A 21,911-nucleotide genomic window follows, 5' to 3' on the forward strand; every position below is an offset into this window, starting at 1 on the left:
CCCTAGTGTCCACCGTAGACATATACAGGCTTAGTGGTGCACACAGAGGATGAGGTATGGTAACATGCTCCTCCTTGGACAGACTCACCACAGAGCAGGACAGCACTGCCTGAAGGAGAGCTCTATAACACAGGGACCCAGAGCTGCTGTCAGTGCTGTGAGTGCAGTTACTTATACTATACACTGAACAAACTTACTATAAAATGACCAACCCCTTTATCCAATCAAAGGGGGCAGTGGTGTCAGGTGTGTTGCCATTTAAAGCATTTCCAGGAGTGTCATTTTCTATTCTTCAGAACATTGGCTGACGGGTAAAGCAAACACCAGTACACCTGTGTGGGGGTGCAGGATGGTCAAAAACAACATTTATCTTGCTGTTACTTATTAATCTGATTTCTCTTGTAGGTTATTATATATTTGTTTTTACCAGAAATAAAATCATTTGCAAAATGGGTCGCCGTCTTCTAGGTTTCGCTTTGCTCTTCTATGCCTTGTGCCCAATAAGCAGCGACTTTGTGATTGAAGAAATAAGAAAAATACAGGTTTGTATATATAGTTCCTGGTAGATTTGGCTCTGAATTTCATGATCACTTTTTAATGCTGCAGAGGATTTTGGGTAATGCTATCAGACATCAATTTGGATAACGTCGTATTTAAGAATTCTTAATGTAGTAAAATATTTTCAGTTTATACATTAATACAGAGCAAGAAAATAACATATATATAAATCTTTCAACAAAAAAAAAAAAAATAACAATCATGATTTTTACCTAATGATGAATGAGCTCCCACAGATTGTATAGTAGTATTATTTGGGCACTGTATAGTAAAGTATTGCTCTGTACTATATTATTATATTTTATTATAATAATATGGCAATATTGTTTAGGAAACTCAGAGCATTGTTATGTGCGCATTGTAATTTGCCAACATTTGGCACTTGCCTACTCCTTGATTGCATGGATCAGTATAGTAGGACAATATAGTAGTATTATTTTGGGATGGTTTGGGTTTTATTTTTACACTGTTACTTTTTTAGGGGCTTCTGTTGAGCCTGTATTTCTATCTGTGATGCTTGACCATAGTCTAGTTATTTATTGGCTGTGACGACTATTTATGTGTATGGGAGGACTTGTTTGATGGACACCTTTAAGGGGTCGAGGAACTTACCCTTGTCTAAATGAGGCAACAGTTTCTAAGTGGGCTATGGGACTCTAATCTTGACCCCTGCCCTTGCTTGCTGGCCTCAACAGGGAATCAAACCTAGGCAGAGGTTATCAGGGGGAGGGTGTGTGAGTTTATTTGGCTCAGTGGTTGGAAAAGTAGTAAGAAATGAGATGGGTCAAGGAGAACAGGAAACAAGAAAACAAGAAAAATGATGGACAGGGAACTTGAATACTGTCTGATCCTGCTGTTCTGAAAAGCTGCTGACTGATCCTTTCAACCATGGAATGATTGTTTCACTGGGGACACGAGAGGGTGCTTTATTATTAGAGATGAGCAAACCTCAAGCATGCTCAAGTCCATCCGAACCCGAACTTTCAGCATTTGATTAGCGGGGCTGCTGAAGTTGGATAAAGCCCTAAGGCTATGTGGAAAACATGGATATAGTCATTGGCTGTATCCAAGTTTTCCAGACAACCTTAGAGCTTTATACAAGTTCAGCAGCCCCCGCTAATCAAATACCGAACGATCGGGTTCGGATCGACTCGAACCAGAACCCGGTTCGCTCATCGCTATTTATTATCTTAAATGAGGAAAGATGAGAATATATAGTACTTCATGTTGGAAACTAAGTATGTTGTGTTGCAAGGGAGAAGAGATGCTGTAGGGGAGAGAGAGAAGACGTTGTGCTATGAGAAGGGGAATGGTGCTGCAGGGGGAGAAAGAAGGGTGGTACTGTAGGGGTTAAAGGGGTAATTCACTAATTTTTTTCCCTTTCATATCAACTGGTGCCAGAAAGTGGCAGAGATTTTTTAAATTTACTTCAATTAAATAAATCTCAAGTCGTCCAGTACTTATCAGCTGTTGTATGCCCTGCAGGAAGTGATGTATTATTTCCAGTCTGAGACTCTCTGCTTTCTGCTGCCATCTCTGTCCATGTCAGGAACTGTCCAGAGCAGCAGCAAATCCCTATTAAAAATAAAATAAAATAAAAAATGAATGAACAACCCCTTTAAAGGGAATCAATCATGCCGAATATGCCCCTAATGATAAGGAAACGTGCTGGTGCATCACCCAGCACGATTCCCAAACATGCCCCTGTACTGTCTGTGACCTCCTTGATTACACCGTAATTTTACTTGTCCGAAGTCCACTGTATGGTAATTAGCTTTAAGAAGTCACAGTGGGCTGAACTAGTCGCGGTCCTGGGCGTAGTAGGCAGGGTTCTGGGCGGTTTTGAGCGCCCAGAGGGACGTGATTCAATGACCTGCGTTCCGCTGATGTCACCTGGGGCTTGCAATTTACGTCCCGGGCCCTGCGTTCCACCTCGGCTGCGCAGTACGGCGGGAGAAGATGCTGATGTACTGCGCATGCGTGGCGTGCTGAAGACATCACAGCGCCACCAACGTAGAGCGCAAGCCCCGCAGGTCTTTGAATCACGCCCCCCTTCTGGGCGTGATTACAGCGCTCAAAACCACCCAGGACCCTGCCTAGCTACGCCCAGGACTGTGACTAGTTCAGCCCACCGTGACTACGTAGAGCTAATTACCATACAGCGCATGACTTCAGAAAAGTAAGATTACGGTGTAATCAAGGAGGGGACGGAGGGTACAGGAAGATGTTTGGGAAGCGCGCTGGGTTATGTACCAGCACGTTTCCTTATTATTAGGGGCATATTCGGCGTAATTGGTTCCCTTTAAGGCAAAATGTAGGAAACAGTGGGGGAAACTGGTTTGGGGCTTTTAACCTCTTAAGGACATAGGACGTACCGGTACGTCCTATGTCCTCACTTGCACTTCAAAGCGGGGCCACGCGGCGGCCCCGCTTTGAAGTGCCGCGATCCCGGGTGCCGCGAGTAGCCCGGGACCGCCGCTATTAGCGGGCACGGTCTGATCGCCGTGCCCGCTAATTAGCTAATCGGAGGCAGCTGTCAAAGTTGACAGCTGCCTCCGATTACCGGAGGCAACGTTTCCCTGGTGTCTAGTGGGGGAGATCGCTCCTCCGGGACCTTGTCCCGGAGGAGCGATCTCCGTTACTGATGCTGGCCGGGGACGCGTCCAAGATGGCGCCGTCCTCGGCTCGGCACTCGTTCGTTTTCGGCTGCAGCAGCCGAAAGCAAACGAGTGCCGATCTCATGGATCTCTGCAGCATATCTATGCTGCAGAGATCTCAATGAGAGATCACAGTGTATATACTAGAAGTCCCCTAGGGGGGCTTCTAGTATATGTGTAAAAAAAAAAAAAAAAAGTGTTGTTAATAGTAAAAAGCCCCCTCCCCTAATAAAAGTCTGAATCACCCCCCTTTTCCCAGGTTTTAAATAAAAGTAAACAAATAAATAAATAAATAAACATGTTTGCTATTGCCGCGTGCGTAATCGCCCGAACTATTAATTAATCACATTCCTGATCTCGTACGGTAAACGGCGTCAGCGCAAAAAAATCCCAAAGTGCAAAATTGCGCATTTTTGGTCGCATCAAATCCAGAAAAAATTTAATAAAAAGCGATCAAACAGACGTATATGGGCAATCAAGGTACCGATAGAAAGATCAAATCATGGCGCAAAAAATGACACCTCGCACAGCCCCATAGACCAAAGGATAAAAGCGCTATAAGCCTGGGAATGGAGCGATTTTAAGGAACGTATATTGGTTAACAACGGTTTGAATTTTTTACAGGCCATCAGATACAATATAAGTTATACATGTTATATATCGTTTTAATCGTAACGACTTGAGGAACATGCATAACAAGTCAGTTTTACCCCAGGGTGAATGGCGTAAAAACACATTTCCCCCAAATAAAAGAAATGCGTTTTTTTTTTCAATTTCACCACACTTCGAATTTTTTTCTGGTTTCGCAGTGTACTTTATGCAAAAATTCAGCCTGTAATTGCAAAGTACAATTAGTGACGCAAAAAATAAGGGGTCATGTGGGTTTCTAGGTGGAAAAATGCAAGTGCTATGACCTTTTAAACACAAGGAGGAAAAACCGAAAACGTAAAAACGAAAATGGGCCATGTCCTTAAAGGGTTAAAGCGGGAGATTTGGTAGTAGGAGGGAAGAGCAACAGACACCCAAGAGAAGGTTTTTTTTTACTACTTAGCCCACGATTTTTCTCCATTCATACTTCTAGATTTTATGTGGATGATGTTACAGACTCTTTCCTTAATTCCTCTTGCAAATCCACGAACAATCAGTATCCCACTGATGTCAATGGGGTTCCACAATCCCCCTCACACATTACAAAAAATTATTGTTTTCTGAGGAACATTCCAGAGCCTATGGTTTATTACTGTTCATAGTTCACTCGGCTATTGTTACAAATCACGCTGTACTATAGTTCTTATATGAATTGTGACAGCATTTTCTTATTTTGCTTGTCTGAAAACCCTTGTCTAACTTTGGTACCAACAGACACCAGTGAATATGGGTTCAATCAGGATGTGCTGAGGTGTCTGTCATCTTATTGGGAAAACTAGTTCTGAATGCTGTACATATTTTCCCATAAAAATTGCAGATATGAACATAAATAAAAGGTATTTTGTTTAATTTTTTGTTTCTTTTTTTTTCCTTACAGAAAAGAAGTATTAGGAAGGTAAGATGTTTCATCATATCAAACACACAACTGAATTGTTAAGAGACGCAATCAGTGTATTCTATTACAGTAAAAGATATAACAAAAGTCGGATATCTTTCTACATGAATTTCCAGATAACTTCTGCTTATCCATGTATTTTGCCCCCTGCAGCCGGCCGCTGATATAGAAGTCTACAGTATAATTATCAACAGCCAGGTGACATCCCGCTTTGCCCATAATGTCATCACAAGCAGAGCTGTTAATAAAGCCAATATCTCGAAAGAAGCCTTCTTTGATGTGGATCTACCCAAAACAGCTTTTATTACAAATTTCAGCATGTAAGTCCAATTTGTTTTAAGCATTTTCTTAAAGCGACTCTGTACCCATAATCTGATTCCTCAAATCGCTTGTAGCTTCGGATATCTGCTTTTAATCCAATATGTGTCCTGGGGTTTGTTCGGCATGGGATGCAGTTATTGTCCCAAAAAAGTTGCAGCCCTGTGTCAAATTGGTGTGGCCTAGAGTGTGTGTGCCCAAGCCTTGCACCCCCCCTCCGTCCCTCCTCTTGTGTGAACACTGCACATATGCCTTAACGATCCAGCACATGTGCAGCGTTCAGACAAGTGATGAATGGGAAAAATACTGCCCAGGGCATTCCTAATGATCAGAGGACACTCTAGGTTACACCAATTTGACACAGGGCTGCAAGTTTAAAAGTTGTTTTTTAGGACAATAACTGCATCACCTGCCGAACAAAACCATGGACAGATCTTGGATTAAAAGCAGCTATCTGAAGGTACAAGTGGTTTGGGGGGGGGGGCAGTTGGGTTCAGATTGTGGGGACAGAGTGGCTTTAAGTCTTTAAAGCAAGGATGGGGAACCTTCGGCCTTCCAGCTGTTGCAAAACTACAATTCCCATCATGCCTGGACAGCCATGATGGGAATTGTAGTTTTGCAACTGCTGGAGGGCCAAAGGTTCCCCATCCCTGCTTTAGGCTATGTTCACACGCTGTGAGAGACCGGCCATTCCGTGAACCTGGCTGGGTGACGGAATGGCCGGTCTCTGCCCAGATCATCCCGGCCGGTACTTAAGTACTGGACGAATGATCTTTCCGGCTGCATCGTTCTGATTAGCGCGTGCCCGCATCAAAACCTCCCACAGCACATAATGAAGCAAGCGGCTGGAGCCGCTCACTTCATTGTGTGAACTGACATGTCAGTTCTTTGCGGCGCTGCACGTGATCCCGGCCGATGTGTATACACTCCGGCCGGGATCCCATAGAAGCAGAGGCAGTGCTCCACAACGTGAAAAGTACGACCATTGTTGCAGATGGCAACAACGGCTGTACTTTTACGTTGTGTGAACATAGCCTTAAAGTGTAACTGTCATAAAGAAAAATGTTTGAAATGTCACAGAAACATGTCATTGCTGAGAACCCCACTGACCAGGAGAACAAGCAGGGAGAAACATGTAGTAGTGTGCTTCACTTTCCCGCTGTCAATCATCTCCATCCTGCGGCTTCCTAGACCACTAATGGATGGAGGATGGAGACTGCTGAGAGTTCGGATGTAAAATGTGGGGAAAAGATGTTCCAGGTAAAACCCCCTCAAAGGACAAGGGGGCATTGCCTCCGCCTGGAGAAAAAAAGGTTCAATCTCCGGAGGCGACAAGCCTTCTTTACCATGAGAACAGTGAATCTGTGGAACAGTCTACCCCAGAATCTGGTCACAGCAAAAACAGTGGAGGGCGTCACTACAGGCTTTACCCATCATCCATCCCCCTTCCCGTTATCCGTCCCTCCTTTAACTTGATGGACATGTGTCTTTTTTTAACGGTATTAACTATGTAACTTTGTAACTATATTAAAAGTTGTTTTTTTTTCTTTTCTGAGTGACAGTGCCCATTTGAGAACTAGGGTAGGTCAAATAAATGTCAGTATTGTTTTCAAGGAAATGTTGTGTGCAATGGAAAATTAATATTGCCAGACTATATCAGACTGACCTAGGGCTAAAGAGATATATAATTCTCTCTTTTTTTGATATACCCCAAAAATGCACTGATGTTATGTCCCATCTGATGGACTCTTACACACACACACACACACACACACACACACACACACACTTACATGCTTTGATAATAATAAAAGAGGTATGAGTTATGAGACCCCGCTGATCAGACATATCAATCTCTTTTCTTGGGGCCATTTAAGAGAAATCATTGTGAGGAATTGCCTTTTTTTTGTTTTCTCTGTTATAATTGTATATTACAGGATAATAGATGGAGTAACATATCCAGGAGTCATTAAAGAAAAGGAAGCTGCTAAGAAACAGTATGAAAAAGCCGTATCAAGGGGCCAAACAGCTGGACTTGTCAGGTAAATGATATTATTTTTCCCGTTTAGTCATAGATAGATAGTAAGAATATTAAACAAGTACTCCAGAGAGTAACGTTCTTTTTTTTTTTTTTGGAATACATTGCTTTAATAAAGTTGCATTGCTTTGTAATATAACTTCATAAAATAAATGTATACCTTTTGGTTTATACATCAACTTCCTTTGAGTGGGCGCAGTAAGGAGCAACATGGGCCCCTCTGCTGCCACCAGTGTTCATGATTGGAACTACAGGGAAGTCCCACAGCTTCTTATCCCCTGCTCTGGTCCAGCACTACCACACAGCACTAGTAATACAGAGCAGGATTCAACCCCCCTTGTATTAAACCTTGTACACAGGAACGGCAGAGCAGTTGCAGTTTTTTTTTTTTTAATAAAAGCTGGAATATGATTGGTTGGCATAGGCAATTGCTCCACCTTTACTTTGAATAAGGTTTGAGAAAACTCTTCCCCAATATAGTTCAACTGTGGACTTTGTTATAGGTCTAGAGCTGTTCCACAGCAAAGTCTACAAAACCTGTGAATATACAGTATTTACTACTACTGTAAATGTTTTCCACATGGAACTTCTGTGCGGGGAAAATCTACAATGAATCTGTCATGTGTGTGGCTGTAAACAGTCATGAGAAATTAAGTCAGGTGTCACATGGTTTAGAAAAATCTAGAAAAAATATGTTTGATATTCAGATATGGATGCAGGCCACCATGGTCAGGTGAAATGTCATCAGTAAAGTTAACAAGAAATGTGTTTGAAGATGTGTGCGGAATAGAGGTGAGCAAACTTTGAGCATGCTCAGGTTTGTGCTATGGATGTATCCATGTTTTCCATGATTCTAGGATGATCCTGAACGTGCTAGAAGTTTGCTCAACTCTAATGTGGAACACCGGACCTGGAGACTACAGATACTGGTAACAGGCACTAGTGTTACAGTGTAGCATGTACTAGTGTATGGCAACTGCATAATACTACACAATTATAGAACTATACCAATTCATTTAAAGTGTTGTTTACGACCCGTTTTCTGCAAACTTTTCAGGAATATTACCGAGAGTTATAACAAAAGAATATATTGTATGCTACATATATTATACCACAAATATGTTATACTAACATCGTTTTTTGTTATGGTCTACACAGGGCCTCTGGCAGAAAGACTGAGAAGTTCTCTGTGTCAGTTAATGTGGCTCCAGAAAGTAAAGTAACATTTGAGTTGGTCTATGAAGAAATGCTGAAACGTCATCTTGGAAAGTACGAGATGTTCATCAAAGTTCAACCAAAAACTCTTGTAAAAAAATATGAGGTACATATGAGCTGTGTAATAGGCTCAGTAAGTGAGTGCCGATCTAGCACACTGATGTGTAATAGAGCCTTTAGACCCTAGCCAGGGTCTACTGCCAAGACCTGCTCCCTGCTATACAAGATGAGAAGGGGTCTCAGGACTCTGATCGTTCTAAAATTTTAACATGTCTTTGTGACATGTCAGACGTTTATTTAAATGGCAGTAACTCCTTAGCTAAAAACATAGTCACTAAGAAAAAAAGGTGTAAGAAAGGATCGCAGTTAGAAGGCACTGCAGAAGCAAAAACCTAATTTCAGTAGACTTAATAGGTTGTATTTTTGTAGGCAAGGAAGCACCCTGAGTCCTGGAAATATGGGTGGTACCTATGTTCCTATTTTTCACTGTCTATCAAAATAAAATGGTACTCACAGTCCCAACACAGTGTGATACTGCAGCAGGACACAACATACTGTTAAGCTCTGAACAAGCACTGAAAATGTATAGCATGGTCTTGAAAGTATAAGGCTGGGTTCACGTTATAATTCTGCAATGTGTCACATATGGGTTGGCAACCAGTGAAAATTGGATGCGGACATATACAAGTAAATAGACTGTGGAATATGAAAACTTATGCAACAATAAGTGATAGTTTATTTACAGTGTGAACAGTACAATGACCGTGTGGTAACGTACTGTACCAAAAACTTAGTCCGGTATTCCGACAGGTAGCATTAGTATTGAAAAAGGAGAACAAGAGGTCCCATAAAGCACATCTGCATACCAGCTGCAGTCTCCCACATTCAAGGAAATATCAAAGGTGAGTAGGAGGCAGAGGGGTTACCGTGGTTCAGATGTTCTCCATATCTGTGTTACCAGTCAGCGGACAGTTAGTTCTCCTTAGCTTAACGCGTTTCTTGCAATAAACATTCATCAGGAGCGGTGATAGGAGCTGTGTGAATTGTCATCTGCATGGCACTGATGATGGCCGCCATTAGTGCCATGCAGACGCCAATTTACACAACTCCTATCACCGCTCCTGACGATTGCTTATTGCAGGAAACGCGTTGAGCTAAGGAGAACTAACTGTCCGCTGACTGGTAACACAGATATGGAGAACATCTGAACCACGGTAACCCCTCTGCCTCATACTCAACTTTGATATCTCCTTGAATGTGGGAGACTGCAGCTGGAATGCAGATGTGCTTTATGGGACCTGTTGTTCTCCTTTTTCAATACTAATGCAACCTGTTGGAATACGGGACTAAGTTTTTGGTACAGTACGTTACCACACGGTCATTGTACCGTTCACACTGTTAATAAACTATCACTTATTGTTGCATAAGTTTTCATATTCTACGGTCTATTTACTTATGAGCTACATGAAAACTAATCTATGAGAACAAAATTATTTACTCTTTGTGACAAATACAAGTACATACATGAACTGGCAAGGGTGCCTTTGATTTAAAGTGACCCTGTACCCACAATCTGACCCCCCCAAACCGCTTGTACCTTCAGATAGCTGCTTTTAATCCAATATCTGTCCTAGGGTCCGTTTGGCAGGTGATGCAGTTATTGTCCTAAAAAACAACTTTTAAACTTGCAGCCCTGTGCCCAACGGCCGGGGCTTAGATTGTGTATGCATTAGGCTGGCACAACCTCTCTGTCCCTCTTACCCGCCCTCCTCATCATTAGGAATGCTCCAGGCAGATTGCCTTTATTCATCAGCTGTGTGAATACTGAACATGGGCTTAAAGGGGTAGTGCGGCGGTAAACAATTATTCACAGAATAACACACATTACAAAGTTATACAACTTTGTAATGTATGTTATGTCTGTGAATGGCCCCCTTCCCTGTGTCCCACCACCCCCACCCATGCAGTCCCGGCCGCCCTCTTCAGCGTCATCAGATGCTCAGCCGCGATTGGCTGAGCACAGTTTGGCTAAGCCAATCGGGGCTGAGCAGCCGATGACGCGGCAGAGGGCGGCCGGCACTCAGGACGGAAGGAGGGATTCGGCTGAAGACGACATCGCTGACTGAAGATCGGAGACGAGTCGGCACGTGACAGGTATGTATAGCGCACCACACTTCCGGGTACACGGGTGGGGGTGGTGGGACACGGGGAAGGGGGCCATTCACAGACATAACATACATTACAAAGTTGTATAACTTTGTAATGTGTGTTATTCTGTGAATAATTGTTTACCGCCGCACTACCCATTTGATTGTTAAGGCACCTGTGCAATGTTCAGACAGGAGAAAATGTTCTGAGCATTCCTAATGATAAAGAGGGTGGGGAGGAGGGACGGAGTGGTGGTGCCAACCTAATGCATAGACATTCTAAGCCCCCCAGATTGTGGGTACAGAGTCACTTTAAATATTCCAAACATAGTTAACTACTGAGTACCTAGGGTCATATCCCAAATATATACATGTATTTTCCAGGACTCAAAAGTATGATATGCTACACTTGTGGGTGCCATAAAATACAAGTATATACATTTTTTGGACACAATCTGAACATAGTAACATAGTAACATAGTCAAAAAGGTGGAAAGAAAACAAGAGTCCATCAGGTCCAACCTAGGGAAATCCTACTGTGTTAATCCAGGGGAAAGCAAAAACCCCTATGAGGCAGATGACAATTGCCCCATCACAGAGAGAAAATTCCTTCCCGACTCCAATGGCAATCAGAATAATCCCTGGATCAACGTATCACCGGAAATCTAATGCCCATAACTTGTCATGAGTTGGCTATGTTCAGGCCATTAAAGTCAGTTGGGCCCATGCCATTTTGGGAATGTATACATCAGAATCCCGCTTTAAATGTTTGCTGACATATACGTGCAACATATTGCAGAACTGTATTGTAAACCCTGCTCTATAGTAAATGTACTGCATCAGTTTAAAATCTATACTCTGCAACTAAATAAAACATTTTTTTTTTTTTTTTTTTTTTAAAAAAAAAAGCAACCTCCCTCAATTTCTCCAAGGTCCAATTCTGAAGCTCACTTGCCCATTGTGGGCACTTCCAATGGGTCTGTAGATATGCAGCTCCATACTCTGAAACTATGGATGTCATATAATAGGGAACTTCAGTTGATTACTCCATTCAACTAACAGGCAAGGAAATCCCGGCTCCTGTACAGTCCATTGTAGAGATAGATATTCATTTAAATGGCCACATACAATATTAGTTTCCCTGCAACAGTCCTTGAAGGCAATTTCCCCAAACAGCTGGGGGTAGGTGCAGGTCACTTAAATAAATCCCAATGCTGAGGCTATGATTAGCACTTAAAGCTTAGAGAACAGGTACATTTTCTTTTATTCTTAATTTCCCCAAACACAATTATTTATTTTATTATAGTGCTTGAAAAGCACTATATTGTAATCTGTATTCTTCTTCTTCTTCTTCCAGCCATTTTTCTGCGCTTAATACAGCCCGAACCGCTTTGTGCACACACTCCGTTCAAACTGCGTTTCGAAGCCCTCGGCGGTGTGTGGTGTGCTATCTATTTATCGTTTCGATCGGATTTGTCGTTTTTAAGAAATTTACGTTAAACGACCCCAAATTTCCCATAGAAAATAATGACCCATTGCAAATAATGGCCACACTCTAACCGCTGACAGCCAATCACAGCACATATGCAAATAGCTGAAATATAGCAGCCAATAGGAACTCTAAGGTCTCGTCATGCAATGTATCACACCATCCACAGTCACATGTCCACTATTGGCCAATAGAAGATGTAATATATGGAGGGTCCTTAACGATTTTGTCTCCTCGACATGAGTAAGATTGTCATGGTAACCGAGCAATGATCTTTACCATTATAAGTACTCAGATCGCTCTTAAAGGGACCCAGGTCACCCTTAACCCATAGCTGCACCAGGACGTTATTTAACGTCCTCGTGCCGCTATGGGAGTTCAGAGGGGGGTCGCGCGGCGACCACCCTCTGAACTGCCGCGATCCCGGGTGCCGCGAGTAGCCCGGGCTCGCGGCTATTAGCGGGCACGGTCCGATCGCCGTGCCCGCTAATTAAGTACTTAGAAGCAGCTGTCAAAGTTGACAGCTGCTTCTAAATACTTGCGGTTACACATCCCTGGTGGTCTAGTGGGGGGATCGCCCCCCTGCGGCGCGATTGCGGGGGGGCGATCCCTGCATCCATACCGGGCCGGGGTCTGCTCCGTAATGGCGCTGATCCCGGCTCGGCATTCTATTGCTTTTGGCTGCAGCAGCCAAAAGTAATAGAACACCGATCTCATGGATTCATGCAGTATAACTATACTGCATGGATCTCTATGAGAGATCAGAGTGCATATACTAGAAGCCCCCCAGGGGGGCTTCTAGTATATGTCTAAAGTAAAAGAAAAAAGTATTTTTAATAACACAAAACCCCCTCCCCTAATAAAAGTCTGAATCACCCCCCTTTCCCCATTTTATAAATAAAAATAAATAAATAAATTAATAAACAAACATGTTTGCTATCGCCGCGTGCGTAATCGCCCGAACTATTAATTAATCACATTCCTGATCTCACACGGTAAACGGCGTCAGCGCAAAAAAATCCCAAAGTGCAAAATTGCGCATTTTTGGTCGCATCAAATCCAGAATAATTGTAATAAAAAGCGATCAAAAAGTCATATATGTGCAATCAAGGTACCGATAGAAAGATCACATCATGGCGCAAAAAATGACACCTCACACAGACCCATAGACCAAAGGATAAAAGTGCTATAACCCTGGGAATGGAGCGATTTTAAGGAACGTATATTGGTTAACAACGGTTTGAATTTTATACAGGCCATCAGATACAATATAAGTTATACATGTTACATATCGTTTTAATCGTAACGACTTGAGGAACATGCATAACAAGTCAGTTTTACCCCAGGGCGAATGGCGTAAAAACACATTTCCCCCAAATAAAAGAAATGCGTTTTTTTTTTCAATTTCACCACACATATAATTTTTTTCTGGTTTCCCGGCACATTTTAGGCAAAAATTACATCTGCCTTAGCAAAGTACAATTAGTTGCGCAAAAAATAAGGGCTCATTTGGGTCTCTAGGTGGAAAAATGCAGGCGCTATGGCCTTATATACACGAGGAGGGAAAAACGAAAACGCAAAAATGAAAACTGGCTGTGTCCCCTAAGGGTTAAAGGAACGCAAGTCGCTCTTAAAGGGACCCAAGTCTCTCTTAAAGGGACGGGAGCCATGTCGCTCTTAAAGGGACCCAAGTTGCTCTTAAAGGGACGGGAGCCATGTCGCTCTTAAAGGGACCCAAGTCGTTCTTAAAGGTACCCAAGTCGCTGTTAAAGTGGCGGGACCCAAGTCGCTCTTAAAGGGACGGGACCCAAGTCGCTCTTAAAGGGTCCCATGTAGCTCTTAAAGGGATCCAAGTCGCTCTTAAAGGGACGGGACCCAAGTTGCTCTTAAACGGACGGGACACTCCAAAAGGTATGGGACCCATGTCGCTCTTAAAGAGACCCATGTCGCTAGAGCGACCTGGGTCCCTTTAAGAGCGGCCCGGGTCCCTTTTAAGAGCGACCTGGGTCCTTTTAAGAGCGAAATATGTCCCTTCAAGAGCGACCAAGGTCCCTTTAAGAGCGGCCCGGGTCCCTTTTAAGAGCGACCTGGGTCCTGTTGAGAGCGAAATATGTCCCTTCAAGAGCGACCAAGGTCCCTTTAACCTCTTAAGGACATAGGACGTACCGGTACGTCCTATGTCCTCATTAGCACTTCAAAGCGGGGCCGCGCGGCGGCCCCGCTTTGAAGTGCCGCGATCCCGGGTGCCGCGTGTAGCCCGGGACCGCCGCTATTAGCGGGCACGGTCCGATCGCCGTGCCCGCTAATTAGCTAATCGGAGGCAGCTGTCAAAGTTGACAGCTGCCTCCGATTACCGGAGGCAACGTTTCCCTGGTGTCTAGTGGGGGAGATCGCTCCTCCGGGACCTTGTCCCGGAGGAGCGATCTCCGTTACTGATGCCGGCCGGGGACGCGTCCAAGATGGCGCCGTCCTCGGCTCGGCACTCGTTTGTTTCCGGCTGCAGCAGCCGAAAGCAAACGAGTGCCGATCTCATGGATCTCTGCAGCATATCTATGCTGCAGAGATCTCTATGAGAGATCAAAGTGTATATACTAGAAGTCCCCCAGGGGGGCTTCTAGTATATGTGTAAAAAAAAAAAAAAACGTGTTGTTAATAGTAAAAATCCCCCTCCCCTAATAAAAGTCTGAATCACCCCCCTTTCCCCAGGTTTTAAATAAAAGTAAACAAATAAATAAATAAATAAACATGTTTGGTATCGCCGCGTGCGTAATCGCCCGAACTATTAATTAATCACATTCCTGATCTCGTACGGTAAACGGCGTCAGCGCAAAAAAATCCCAAAGTGCAAAATTGCGCATTTTTGGTCGCATCAAATCCAGAAAAAATGTAATAAAAAGCGATCAAAAAGTCGTATATGCGCAATCAAGGTACCGATAGAAAGATCACATCATGGCGCAAAAAATGACACCTCGCACAGCCCCATAGACCAAAGGATAAAAGCGCTATAAGCCTGGGAATGGAGCGATTTTAAGGAATGTATATTGGTTAACAACGGTTTGAATTTTTTACAGGCCATCAGATACAATATAAGTTATACATGTTACATATCGTTTTAATCGTAACGACTTGAGGAACATGCATAACAAGTCAGTTTTACCCCAGGGCGAATGGCGTAAAAACACATTTCCCCCAAATAAAAGAAATGCGTTTTTTTTTTCAATTTCACCACACTTTGAATTTTTTTCTGGTTTCGCAGTGTACTTTATGCAAAAATTCAGCCTGTAATTGCAAAGTACAATTAGTGACGCAAGAAATAAGGGGTCATGTGGGTTTCTAGGTGGAAAAATGCAAGTGCTATGACCTTTTAAACACAAGGAGGAAAAACCGAAAACGTAAAAACGAAAATGGGCCATGTCCTTAAAGGGTTAAGAGCGAAATTGGTCCCTTTAAGAGCAACCTGGGTCCCTTCTAGAGCAAAATATGTCCCTTTAAGAGCGACCTGGGTCCCTTTAAGAGCAAAATATGTTCCTTTAAGAGCGACCTGGGTCCCTTTAAGAGCGAAATATGTCGCTTTAAGAGCAAAATGGGTCCTTTTAAGAGCAACCTGGGTCCCTTTAAGAGTGAAATGGGTCCCTTTAAGAGCAAAATGGGTCCCTTTAAGAGCGATCTGGGTCCCTTTAAGAGCAAAATGGGTCCCTTGCAGAGCAAAATGGGTCCCTTCAAGAGCGACCTGGGTCCCTTTAAGAGCAAAATATGTCCCTTTAAGAGCGAAATATGTCCCTTTAAGAGCAAAATATGTCCCTTTAAGAGCAAAATTGGTCCCTTTAAGAGCGACCTGGGTCCCTTTAAGAGCAAAATGGGTCCCTTTAAGAGCGACCTGGGTCCCTTTAAGAGCGACCTTGGTCCCTTTAAGAGCGACCTGGGTCCCTTTAAGAGCAAAATGGGTCCCTTTAAGAGCGATCAGGGTCCCTTTAAGAGCAAAATGGGTGCCTTTAAGAGCAAAATGGGTCCCTTTAAGAGCGACCTGGGTCCCTTTAACCCTTTAAGGACATGGCCCATTTTCGTTTTTACGTTTTCGGTTTTTCCTCCTTGTGTTTAAAAGTTCATAGCACTTGCATTTTTCCACCTAGAAACCCACATGACCCCTTATTTTTTGCATCACTAATTGTACTTTGCAATTACAGGCTGAATTTTTGCATAAAGTACACTGCGAAACCAGAAAAAAATTCGAAGTGTGGTGAAATTGAAAAAAAAAAACGCATTTCTTTTATTTGGGGGAAATGTGTTTTTACGCCATTCACCCTGGGGTAAAACTGACTTGTTATGCATGTTCCTCAAGTCGTTACGATTAAAACGATATATAACATGTATAACTTATATTGTATCTGATGGCCTGTAAAAAATTCAAACCGTTGTTAACCAATATACGTTCCTTAAAATCGCTCCATTCCCAGGCTTATAGCGCTTTTATCCTTTGGTCTATGGGGCTGTGCGAGGTGTCATTTTTTGCGCCATGATTTGATCTTTCTATCGGTACCTTGATTGCCCATATACGTCTTTTTGATCGCTTTTTATTACATTTTTTCTGGATTTGATGCGACCAAAAATGCGCAATTTTGCACTTTGGGATATTTTTGCGCTGACGCCGTTTACCGTACGAGATCAGGAATGTGATTAATTAATAGTTCGGGCGATTACGCACGCGGCGATAGCAAACATGTTTATTTATTTATTTGTTTACTTTTATTTAAAACCTGGGAAAAGGGGGGTGATTCAGACTTTTATTAGGGGCGGGGGCTTTTTACTATTAACAACACTTTTTTTTTTTTTTTACACATATACTAGAAGCCCCCCTGGGGGACTTCTAGTATATACACTGTGATCTCTCATTGAGATCTCTGCAGCATAGATATGCTGCAGAGATCCATGAGATCGGCACTCGTTTGCTTTCGGCTGCTGCAGCCGGAAGTAAACGAGTGCCGAGCCGAGGACGGCGCCATCTTGGACGCGTCCCCGGCCGGCATCAGTAACGGAGATCGCTCCTCCGGGACAAGGTCCCGGAGGAGCGATCTCCCCCACTAGACACCAGGGAAACGTTGCCTCCGGTAATCGGAGGCAGCTGTCAACTTTGACAGCTGCCTCCGATTAGCTAATTAGCGGGCACGGCGATCAGACCGTGCCCGCTAATAGCGGCGGTCCCGGGCTACACGCGGCACCCGGGATCGCGGCACTTCAAAGCGGGGCCGCCGCGCGGCCCCGCTTTGAAGTGCAAGTGAGGACATAGGACGTACCGGTACGTCCTATGTCCTTAAGAGGTTAAGAGCAAAATATGTCCCTATAAGAGCAAAATATGTCCCTTTAAGAGTGACCTGGGTCCCTTTAAGAGCAAAATATGTCCCTTTAAGAGCGAAATATGTCCCTTTAAGAGCAAAATATGTCCCTTTAAGAGCGAAATATGTCCCTTTAAGAGCAAAATGGGTCCTTTTAAGAGCGACCTGGGTCCCTTTAAGAGCGAAATTGGTCCCTTTAAGCGTGAAATTGTACCCTTTAAGAGCAACCTGGGTCCCTTTAAGAGCGACCTGGGTCCCTTTAAGAGCGACCTGGGTCACTTTAAGAGCGAAATATGTCCCTTTAAGAGCAAAATGGGTCCTTTTAAGAGCGACCTGGGTCCCTTTAAGAGTGAAATGGGTCCCTTTAAGCGCTAAATGGGTCCCTTTAAGAGCGAAATGGGTCCCTTTAAGAGCGACCTGGGTCCCTTTAAGAGCAAAATATGTCCCTTTAAGAGCGAAAACTGTCCCTTTAAGAGCAAAATATGTCCCTTTAAGAGCAAAATGGGTCCCTTTAAGAGCGACCTGGGTGCCTTTAAGAGTGAAATTGGTCCCTTTAAGAGCGACCTGGGTCCCTTTAAGAGCAAAATGGGTCCCTTTAAGAGCGGCCTGGGTCCCTTTAAGAGCGACCTGGGTCCCTTTAAGAGCAAAATGGGTCCCTTTAAGAGCGACCTGGGTCCCTTTAAGAGCAAAATATGTCCCTTTAAGAGTGAAATATGTCCCTTTAAGAGCAAAATGGGTCCTTTTAAGAGCGACCTGGGACCCTTTAAGAGTGAAATGTGTCCCTTTAAGCGCGAAATGGGTCCCTTTAAGAGCGACCTGGGTCCCTTTAAGAGCAAAATATGTCCCTTTAAGAGCGAAATATGTCCCTTTAAGAGCAAAATATGTCCCTTTAAGAGCAAAATGGGTCCCTTTAAGAGCGACCTGGGTCCCTTTAAGCGTGAAATTGGTCCCTTTAAGAGGGAAATTGGTCTTAAGAGCGACCTGGGTCCCTTTAAGAGCGAAATTGGTCCCATTAAGAGCGAAATTGGTCCCTTTAAGAGTGAAATTGGTCCATTTAAGAGCGACCTGGGTCCCTTTTAAGAGCGAAATATTTCCCTTTAAAAGCGAAATATGTCCCTTTAAGAGCAACCTGGTCCCTTTTAAGAGTGAAATATGTTGCTTTAAGAGCAAAATGGGTCCTTTTAAGAGCGACCTGGGTCCCTTTAAGAGCGAAATATGTCCCTTTAAGAGCAAAATGAGTCCTTTTAAGAGCGACCTGGGTCCCTTTAAGAGCAAAATTGGTCCCTTTAAGAGCGAAATTGGTCCCTTTAAGAGTGAAATTGGTCCATTTAAGAGCGACCTGGGTCCCTTTAAGAGCGAAATATGTCCCTTCAAGAGCGAAATATGTCCCTTTAAGAGCGACCTGGGTCCCTTTAAGAGCGAAATACATCCCTTTTAGAGCGAAATATGTCCCTTTAAGAGCAAAATGGGTCCTTTTAAGAGCGAACTGGGTCCCTTTAAGAGTGAAATGGGTCCCTTTAAGCGTGAAATTGGTCCCTTTAAGAGCGATCTGGGTCCCTTTAAGTGCAACGGGGGCCCTTTAAGAGCGACCTGGGGCCCTTTTAGAGTGAAATTGGTCCCTTTAAGAGTGATCTGGGTCCCTTTAAGAGTGAAATGGGTTCCATTAAGAGAGACCTAGGTACCTTTAAGAGCGACCTGGGTCCCTTTAAGAGCGACCTGGGTTCCGTTAAGAGTGACCTGGGTCCCTTCAAGAGCGAAGGGACCCACGTCGCTCTTAAAGTGACCCAGGTCGCTCCTAAAGGGACCCATGTCGCTCTTAAAGGGACGGGAGCCAAGTTGCTCTTAAAGGGATGGGACCCAAGTCGCTCTTAAAGGGACGGCACCCAGGATTAAAGTTAAATGGAAGTCACTGGTAAAGGGGCGCTCTTTTCAAGCACTATGTATTTCCCTGGAAATGCAAATCTAGTTACAATTGAAGTTCAATATAATAACATTGTATTCTTTGTGTTTCAGATTGAAGTAAGCATACACGAGCCTCAAGGTATCAGATTTCTAGATGCTCAAGCTTCTTTTTTAACAAATGACCTGCTACCTGCTATTAAAAAATCTTTTTCTGGTGAAAAGGTAATATCTTATGTGTTGTAAAATTCCTATATTGCTTGGTTGTAATTTTCTCACATCTACCTAAAAAAGTTTGTTTTTAGTTTGGGCTTCCAGAATTGCTCATATCTATTGGTATAGAGTGACATTTAGGAGCCAAATAATTATGGTTTTGTTTCTTTGTTGTCCTCAGGGCCATGTCTCTTTTAAACCCACAATAGATCAGCAGCGTTCTTGTACCAACTGCGAAACCACTTTACTGAAGGGAGATTTTACTGTGAGCTATGATGTTAATAGAGAATCCATTGGAAACATACAGGTACACTTTGTCCAATATGGTCAATAAGGAATATGTATGCAGCAAGGGCACATCCTTTTCTGGGCTCAAATGTAGTGTTGGAGTCTCTGCTTCTCTCTGTAATAAGCTTTGTTCACAGTCCCTTGTCTCTTCTCCAAAGGTAAATATTGATTGTGTATTGGTTGGCTACCACTGATACTCCTTAGACCTGTGGTTGCACTGATGCTCTGCAATGCCCAACAGCAGTGTGTAGGAAATTAGGTGGGATCTACCACCTAAAAGGAGATAGGTGGGATGCTTTTCCCTATGTGGGTGTCTAACTAATGTAGATGACTTGCCCCGACAATGTCACAAAATGGTTACTAAGTGGCAACAGAGTACACAATATAAATTAAACATTAACTGCAATATGTATAAGTAATGAAATTGCATGAACAACAAGGCACAACTTGCAGTGCTGGAACTTCACACAGTGGGACATTGCATACATCATTATATTGTGAGACATAACATGCTTGCACATAGTAATTCTTTGTCTTTGCCATCAAAGTATTGTTGACGTACTGTGGATCTGCATGAGGATCAGCAATGCTCAGCTGTTTCCATCAGTGGAATGAAACTTTTGATATTAAAATAGATTTGTTATATTTGCTTTCAGGTTGTCAATGGATATTTTGTCCACTTTTTTGCTCCCCATAAATTGTCTGGGGTACCAAAAAATGTAGTTTACGTCATAGACAGAAGTGGATCAATGTGGGGCAGGAAAATTGAGCAGGTAAGATATCCTATAAATAATTTTGTTCTGTGTGAATTAAGAGCTCTGTGTTAGGAAGTTACCTTTCTGTGTTCCTGTTCCGGCTGTGGCTTCTTCACTGTGGAGTCCGCAATGGAGCAGTAGTCTTAAGCCCCCCTGGTCTGCTGATGTTACAGCCTTGCAGCAAATTAGCAACCAGGGATGAGTCACGGGTCAGTTAACCAATCAGTGCTGAAGGAAAACTCACCAATCGTGTGATCTGTTGCTCCTGCAGAAATCTGGAGGAATAATTAAACAGGCATCTACTGTCAGACCTATCCTGTGCATATTCCGAACAGGCCATAAATAACCCAGATAGGAATACCCCTCAAATGGGCCTATGGCTCTGACGGTGCCCGTGATTGTGTGCATTGTGCCCTTTACTAAATTTCTTCCAATTCCTGATCTTCTGGTAACTTTGACTCCTGACACGTTTGTTCTGACTTCTGTCATTGTATTGTGAAGTGGTTTTACATGATCCTCTGTGTGAACCCTGGCTTGCCTTTGGTATTACATTTGTTTCTGATTTTGTCTCTGACTTTGCCTCTATGACCCTCTAACCCATATTCTGAGTAAGTTCTTGGTTTTCTCGTTTGGCTCTATCCATGACTGACAGGCATTAACCTGGCCTGATGAACTTTATTTTTCCGTGACTAGCCCTGTGCCTAAGGAGAGTAGGAACCGTTGCCCAGTTAGGGACTGCTGCTTAGGGCAGATTATCCAAGTAGGCAGGGAGAGTGGGTTGGGTTCAGTTTAAGGCTCACTGTGCCTCTACAGATGTGACATTTATGCTTGACAACCCTGCGCAAGAGTGGCGATACAATTGTCGAGGCACTATACAATGCCCAGATGGTTTCCTGAACAGACAAAACTCTAATAAATAGGACTCCCTTCTCAACCGACTGCCCGTTGTGAACTCTTTTCTCTCTTGATCTGAGATTAAAGCGGTACTCCGGTGAATTTTTTTTTCAACAGGTGTCAGAAAGGTATACAGATTTGTAATTTACTTCTATTTAAAAATCTGAAGTCTTCAAGGGGGTTATCCAGCCCGACTAAAACATTGCCACTTTTGCACCACTCTTGCCTCCAGTTCAGGTGTTGTTTGCAATTATGGTATATTTACTTCAATGGAACTGAGTTTCAAAACCCCACCCAAACTGGAGACAAGAGTGGTGCAAAAGCATCATCAGCTGCTGTATGTCCTGCAAAAAGTGGTGTATTCTTTCCAGTCTGACACAGTGCTCTCTGCTGCCACCTCTGTCCGTGACGGTAACTGTCCAGAGCAGTAGAAGATTCCCACCAAAAATCTCTACTGCTCTATAATAGTATGATAATCATGAATCTGGCCTTATAAACTGAGACTAGAAAAATATGTCGTTTTCTGATGTTCATGTATTGTATATGGGTTTAACAAATGTCTGTGTT

General features: G+C 43.3%; 1 protein-coding gene across 3 annotated transcripts in view; it reads left to right on the forward strand.

The window, feature by feature from the left end:
* Nucleotides 1–410: 410 nt before the first annotated feature.
* Nucleotides 411–21,911, forward strand: part of LOC138788804 (inter-alpha-trypsin inhibitor heavy chain H3-like) — an 86,817-nt gene continuing 65,316 nt past the window's right edge. For all 3 annotated transcript variants that reach the window (XM_069967101.1, XM_069967102.1, XM_069967103.1), the window contains exons 1-8: nucleotides 411–542; nucleotides 4,741–4,758; nucleotides 4,912–5,078; nucleotides 7,014–7,118; nucleotides 8,273–8,435; nucleotides 19,309–19,419; nucleotides 19,589–19,714; nucleotides 20,352–20,468. In XM_069967101.1, the coding sequence (XP_069823202.1) occupies nucleotides 450–542; nucleotides 4,741–4,758; nucleotides 4,912–5,078; nucleotides 7,014–7,118; nucleotides 8,273–8,435; nucleotides 19,309–19,419; nucleotides 19,589–19,714; nucleotides 20,352–20,468 (900 nt within the window). In that variant the 5' untranslated portion in view covers nucleotides 411–449. The remainder of the gene's footprint in view (nucleotides 543–4,740; nucleotides 4,759–4,911; nucleotides 5,079–7,013; nucleotides 7,119–8,272; nucleotides 8,436–19,308; nucleotides 19,420–19,588; nucleotides 19,715–20,351; nucleotides 20,469–21,911) is intronic.

This window comes from Dendropsophus ebraccatus, chromosome 4 (assembly GCF_027789765.1).
Source record: "Dendropsophus ebraccatus isolate aDenEbr1 chromosome 4, aDenEbr1.pat, whole genome shotgun sequence".
NCBI classification, from domain to species: domain Eukaryota; kingdom Metazoa; phylum Chordata; class Amphibia; order Anura; family Hylidae; genus Dendropsophus; species Dendropsophus ebraccatus.